The 7,217-nt window shown below is 40.3% G+C and overlaps 1 protein-coding gene across 2 annotated transcripts in view; it reads left to right on the top strand.

The window, feature by feature from the left end:
* BRMS1L (breast cancer metastasis-suppressor 1-like) overlaps window positions 1-7,217 on the top strand; it is a 41,042-nt gene that overhangs the window by 444 nt on the left and 33,381 nt on the right. For both annotated transcript variants that reach the window (XM_015561313.1, XM_006759698.2), the window contains exon 2: window positions 4,543-4,633. In XM_015561313.1, the coding sequence (XP_015416799.1) occupies window positions 4,543-4,633 (91 nt within the window). The remainder of the gene's footprint in view (window positions 1-4,542; window positions 4,634-7,217) is intronic.

Below are 7,217 nucleotides of genomic sequence, written 5' to 3'. Positions count from 1 at the left end.
GGCGCTGTCTGGCTCCAGGCAGGTCCCGGGTGGCGGGGCGGGGCGGGGCAGGACGCGGGCCTGAGCTTGCCCAGCCGGACGCAGCGCCGTCTGCTCTTGGCCCTAGGACCCCGGGCAGTGCCCCCAGGCTATCCACTCTCCGAGGCCGGGAATGTCCCGCAAGCATGTCTCGGAGGCTCTGGAAATCGCTCTTCTCCCCAAACCACAGACCTCTTTCCTTATTTTTCATCCCTGCAAGCCTTCTCAACATGGGTGGATTGTCGGGGCCGAGCTTAGGTTTGTACCGGATCTTGGATGGTTTAGAATAGAATGTAACCTCAGAGTTCACGTCAACCTGTCACTCCTCGCTTGACATCAATCAGTGCTCTTGCGGGGAGGGGTGGGAGGGGATCGTGTATGTGTGTGTGAGAGAGACTTGGGAGTTGTCCTGTTTACAGCATCTCTGAAGTTTTCAAGACCGAGAAGAGCCCAACATCAAGGGGTGATTGGGAATCATGCGAATAAATTGGCTGATTTGTGGCAACTTTGAAATTCTCCAAATCTTTTCTTCCTGGGGAGAGAGCAGATTAACACTACAAATCAATTTTGCAAACTTTTACGAATTAAAAACATAAATGGAATTTGTGATACCTGAATTTTTTCCCTTCTATCCATATGATGGGGATGAGACTTTTTTTTTTTCTTAGCCTGATTTTGGCCATGTAAAGCAAGGATTGATGACAAGTTGATGACATTGTGTTACAACACTGACATTCTCTAGGTTTCCCTTTCAAAGCAAATCCCTATGGAAGTATGTAATTTCAATAAGTAAAACAGCCATCCAAAATAAGTATTTATGAGTTACTTAATTGTGGAGCACTTAGTGTGAGCTGTAAATGAATAGTTATGACCTGTTCTCTATTAAAGAGCAGCCATAAGTCACCACTTGATTAAATTGCCAAATGAATGCTTATAAACAATGCTGTTGGAATTCAGAGGTGGAGGCAGTCTTTTCAAAATAGGGTGAGCAGCAAAGGTTAGTTGAAGAAGGTGGGACCGCCTTCTTTATCATGAAGAATGGGTAGAATTTGGATTGGGGTGGTAATGGTCAGGTGTTTCTGTAGGAGGAGGAATTTAAGAAAAGTATAAAGGCCAGAGCTTAAGGTTTATTCAAAAGAATGAGAAAACCAGTTCGATTGGGAGAAGGATTTGAGCTAGGAAAGGAAAAGGAAGGTATAGATGTCAAAGATAATTTTTATTTTTTTATTTTTTTACATGCTAAATACATTATTTATGAAAAAAAAACTACATTTCCAAAATAATTTAGTGAGAAGAATGGCATGCTCTACATTTTTCAAATCTCTTTCATGTCTGGCTTAATAGAAGTCAGCTATATTCTATCTGCTTCCTCATTCAGCATGTTTTTTAGGTTGAAGTATATGAAGAAAATTCAGTCTCACACAAGTAGTTGGAAAGGTAAAGGAGTATATAATAGCCTTTTCCAAAAATTGTGAATATTCTTTGAAACTATACATCACCAAGTGATAAATTTCCTTAAAGGTTAGTTTCAGTGTGGAACTCTGTTCCTATTAGTCCAATGGAAGTTATATATATTTAAAAAAAAAATTTCGGCTCTAGAATTCATACTCACCACCTCCTGGTCTCCTCTAATCACTTGCTCCTCATCTAACCTTGTTCCCAACCTTAGACCTAGGACTCTACTCAGCTTGTGCACCTCCAATAAGGGGGTCCTTTTTCCCCCTTTCTCTACCTCACTGAGCAGCTTCTCAAGTCTCTCAAAGATATTTTTAAAAGCACAAAACAGGATTGATGAGTGCAAAGAAACTGGTTGTAGGATGAACAGAAGAGTAGAGGTGATGGTGGTGTATTTAAGTTAGAGTGCCCCACTGACAGGTGGGAATGTGGCTTTGGACCTGCCTGGGATGGGAGGCATGCTTTAGATGTCATCTGGCAAGCTGTGAAAGTAGGAGAGATTTCAAAAGTGAGGAACACAGAGAAGGAACATCTAGGCTGTGAATACATTTCCTAGATCTGTAAAACATTTTATTTGCAAGTGTTCTTTTTTTTTTTGAATGGGAGTTGGGATCTCACAAAGTGACATCTATTGCTTAAAATTCTCCCTCTCTAATTTTTATGTTAACTCTTCTGACTTTTTACTACTTTTTATTCTATCCCAGAAAATAATGAAAACCTTTATTATTTGTGAGGAATGTAATAATAATTTGAGCTATAAGTCAGACTTTAAAGAAAAATTTTTTTATTGATTTCAGAGAGGAAGGGAGAGGGAGAGAAAGATAGAAACATCAATGATGAAAGAATCATTGATCAGCCTCCTGCACGCCACCCAATGGAGATCAAGCCCACAACCCAGTCATATGCCTCTACTGCGAATTGAAGTGACCTCTTGGTTTCTGGGTCAATGCTCAACCACTGAGCCACACCCGACTGGGCATAAGTCAAACTTTTTTAAGTGCAAAGAAATTGTAAAAGTAAATTTTGCAGTTTTACTACTGGTGAAAGCATATCTTTTCTACTATTGGCTTACATGTTCAACTTCCACAGTTTTATTCTTCTTAAACCTTGATACTGAGCAGGTCCTAAGGCTACAGGAGAAACTCTGCTATGCAGAGATATTGGGGACTGAGTCATCCTGAGGGACCAAGCTTTGAAGAGCTGAGTAGTAAGCTATTAGAAGCCAGACATAATTTAAATGGTTTACGAAAGGTTTTTTAAAAAAGAATCATATAATTCCTTGCTATGTGAAAATAACAGTACATAATTTAGCTCTTGCTCATAGTTTGACTTTCATTTGATGAATATCAATATGCAGATCATTTTATACAGACTGATGGTTACCAGAGGGAGTGTGGGGAATTGGGTAAAAAAGGCGAAGGGAGTAAGAAGTACATATTGGTAGTTACAGAATAATCATGGGGATGTAAAGTAAGGCATAGGGAACATATTCAGTAATATTGTATTAGCTATGTGTGGTGCCAGGTGGGTATTAGCAATATTAGGGGGACACTTTGTAAAGTATATGCTGTACACTATGCTGTATACCTGAAACTGATAGAACATTGAAGGTTAAAAAAATGATGTAGATTAATTTTACACTTCAGTTATTTTGATGTGTTGATTATATATGATGTAAAAATAGAAAATATGGAATATAGGACAGATTTGGTAATTAAGTGTCTTTCTTAAAATGTTTGCTTGTTTTTCTCCTCATTTTCCTCTTTCTCACCAACTGACAGTACTTTGGGGAGAGGGAACAATGCGGGTATAAGAATAGCAGATGAACCCTGATGGGGTGGCTCAGTTGGTGAGAGTGTCGTCCCGATATGCCAAGGTTTCTGGTTTGATCCCTGGTCAGGGTACATACAAGAATCAACCAGTGAATACACAATAAGTGGAGCAACAAATCGATGTTGCTCTGTCTTCCCCTTCTTCTCTCTCTCTCTTTTATTTTTCAATAAGAAAAATTAAAAAGGAGATAAAGGTATCCTGTGGTTAACAAAATGAGATTAGTTTTCTTTTTCATATGATTGGCAAATCAGCCATATGAGCAGTTCTAGAAGAATTCCAAAAGTGTTTTTGAGCAATATTAACCTTTAAAGGATGTAATCATTTTGGTGCTTCAGTTTTGGCAGGTTGGTGGAAAACAAACCAGAAGTAGGTTATTTACTTTATAGTCATAGCTTAATGTCAACTCTTTAAAATGATTTAAAAATGAATAAGAAAAGAAGGTCTAGAGACTGCTATAGTTTTAACTCCCATCTGTATTGTAGGTTAAAACCTATAGTGGAAATTATTTTGGACAAATGTTGTTTTTGTTTTTCTCTTAAGGCTTTTTAAAAAAATATATTTTATTGAGTTTTTACAGGGAGGAAGAGAGAGAGATAGAGAGAAACATCGATGAGAGAGAAACATCGATCAGCCGCCTCCTGCACATCCCCCACTGGGGATATGCCCGCAACCCTTGACGGGAATCGAACCCGGCACCTTTCAGTCCACAGGCCGACGCTCTATCCACTGAGCCAAACCGGTTTTGGCTCTTAAGGCTTAATAGAGGGCTTGCATATCTAACTTCATATTAAAGTTTTTTTTTCTTTTTTAACCATTTGAATTAACATTTAGATATATTTGGAGCATAAAACTAATGTTATTAAATTACATTAATTAATTGATTTTTGAGAGTACATTTGTTAAAACTAGGGACAGTAAAACAAGGAAGGGCTTAGAATAGAAGAGGCATCAGGAGAGTCTGGGCGGGGCTTCTTAGGGTCAATGAGAAGTCAGAAAAGGAGGCCTCTTGGGCGGGGCTTCTTAGGCTCAATGAGAAGTCAGAAAGGAGGCCTTAGAGGCAGGTTCGGGGGTTAGGAGCTGCTGCTGCCTATTGCTCCCCTGGTTGCAAGCGTCATGGGGACGCTTAGAGTTTAGGAGTTTCATGCCTGTGGGGGAAGGTGATGGGGAAGGGAAAGGTGTGGGCTTGCTCCAGTGGGGAGAGCGGAATGTGCCTAATTTTTTTTTTGTTATTAACAGAAATGGATGATGAAGATTGTGAAAGAAGAAGAATGGAATGTTTAGATGAAATGTCCAATCTTGAAAAACAGTTTACAGATCTCAAGGATCAGTAAGTAGTGGCTTTAGAAGGTCATTGTCACCGAATCTCAACCATGTCACATGTATAGTAGCACAGGAGAAATTTTATTCACTCTGGACTGTTTTTTTCTTTGTGTGTTGTGGGACTGACTGATCTGAAAGAGGCTTCTGTTATTGTTTGCTTAAGACTTTATTAACTAAACCGAAGGTTTTGAGGCAGGTTTTTTGGGCGGAGTAATAAGATTTCTTTGTAGATGTTGGGTCTAATCTGCTTTATTCATTCCTTTGTTAAATAATTGGGTAAAGGTAGCATTTTAAAAATTTGAGTATAAGAGAGAGTATTTCCCAAAGATGGCAGAATGATTTTTGTTTATATCTTAACGTTGGATAGTACATACATGATTTTACATGCATATTTAGTTTGCTTCTGGCAGTAACTCTATAAGGTTGGAAGATAGTCTTATCTCCATTTTGTTTGTGAGAAAATTAATGGTCGGAGAGGTTAAGTGATTTGCCCATAGTTCATCAGAGAGTGATAAATTAAGCCAGGCTTTCTGCCTCCTAGTGATATCATATTCCTTTCACTAAGACACATTACTTTGGAGGAAATGTAGTAGAGTAGAAAGAGCACAGGCTCCACATCCAGGCTTTCTGAACCGATTAGAACAGTATAATAGTAGCTTCTTTCTTATTGAATGAGCAATGTATACAATTCTTAGCCATTTGCTTGGTGTGTAGTAGGTGCTTATTAGATACACCCCACTTCCCTTTATAATACCAAACTCTTATGTAAAATTGGTAACACGAGAATAGGCTACACTGATTTGAAAGAACAAAATAGATGATGATACAGATTTTTAAAAAACTCTTAAAGGTGAGCTTTCACTTTAGATGTTGTGGCAATGTCATGGGGCGGGCATAGCTATGTATTAGGAATTGTAAATGAAAGAGAGAAATTTCTGAGAATATAGATACCTTCCGTGTGTGAAGACACTTTGGTATATGAATTCTTTGTAATTTTGCTGCTTATTTTTTTTCCCCCAACCATTTCCCTAGAGAAGCCCAAAGAAGAGATGAAAACTCATTTAATATCTGGAATTGACAGGCTAAAATGGGACAGATTTGTTTACCATAGGAATCCGGCTATTTATGCAATTTCTGGTCTTAACTTTAATTGGTAGTAGAGATGAATATGTAGATAATATTTCATGCTAGTGTAACGCATTATTATAAGCAATTCAAAATCATCCAAAGTTTAAAATTTTGGCTTTAAAAAACATGGTATCATTTCCTTATTCTAAATATTTACATTATTGATATTAAATTAAAATGAGTTTAGATCGCCAGAGAATCCATTATTTGGGAAACATGGAGTTCATCCATGACCATTCTGGTAAAAAGGAAACAAATTTGTATTTTTCTGTTTTAGCACAAGTAATCAATGAATGAATAATTCTCATACAATTAATTAAGATATACCTGTTAGGTTTTTAAAGTTTATTTTATAGTTATCCAAGAAATGAAAATTATTGTAAAGCTCTAGTATAATATATTACACTAGTGGCCTGGTGCACAAATTTGTGCACATGGAAAGGAAATTAATTAGAAGAAATATTTTAATATCGCTATTCGCCCTTTCTCTATAATAAAAGTGTCAACCAAATTCACGATTGACAATGGCAGGTCGAAACACACACGTGCAATTGGTGCCAGTGAGAGCTTTATATGTATCGTGCATGTGCGAGTCAACTTAGGCTTTTATATATATATACTAGGTGCCCAGTGCATGAATTCTTGCACCTTGAAAGGAACTGTGGGCCACGAGGCCATGGTGGGCATAGGGGCGGGTCTTGGCCCATCTTCTGCGCCCCCACCCAGCCCCTCCCGCCGTGGCCCCTGGTCCCCTGTCTGCCAGCAATCCTGCTCCTGCTGCCGCCACTTCCATGCACTGATGGCACCAGCCCCGCTCACACCCACTGATGGCATGGAGTGATTAGGGCCGGCACCAGCAGCATGTGCCATCAGCAGGTGCGAGCAGTGGCTGCTGCCCCAATTGCCCCTCAGGAGCAGGGGGAGGTGGAAAAGCCCTCGGGCGATCGGGGCAGGTGCCGGGCGCTGGCAGTGGGTGTGAGCGCTGGGTGGGACTGCGGCACACAGGAGCAAAGAATTTTCAGTAACCACCAGAGGCTCGTCCTGATGACAGTGACTGGTGCCCCGCCTTGGTCTGGTGCCCCCACTCACCTGTTCCACCAACCTGCTGTGGCTAATGCCCGCCATGTTCCATGCGCTCCCCTTGGTGGTTAGCGAACGTCATATCGACTTTTGTTCAACTGTCCCGCTGTTCGGTCTATTTGCATATTAGCCTTTTATTATATAGGATATACTAGAGGCCCGGGCATGAAATTCATGCACTGCAGGGGTGGGACGGGGGGTGGTTGTCCCTCAGCCCAGCCTGCACCCTCTTCAATCTGGGACACCTAGGGGGATGTCCAACTGCCAGTTTAGGCCTGATCCCACAGGGATCCCTCTCACAATCCAGGACTGCTGGCACCCAATTGCTTGCCTGCCTGCCTGCCTAATTGCTCCTAACCCCTTCTGCCTGTGAGCCTGATCAT

This window comes from Myotis davidii, unplaced genomic scaffold, assembly GCF_000327345.1.
Source record: "Myotis davidii unplaced genomic scaffold, ASM32734v1 scaffold176, whole genome shotgun sequence".
Lineage (NCBI taxonomy): Eukaryota > Metazoa > Chordata > Mammalia > Chiroptera > Vespertilionidae > Myotis > Myotis davidii.
The sequence above is the reverse complement of the archived record's forward strand: the minus strand, read 5'-3'. Positions and strand labels throughout refer to the sequence as shown.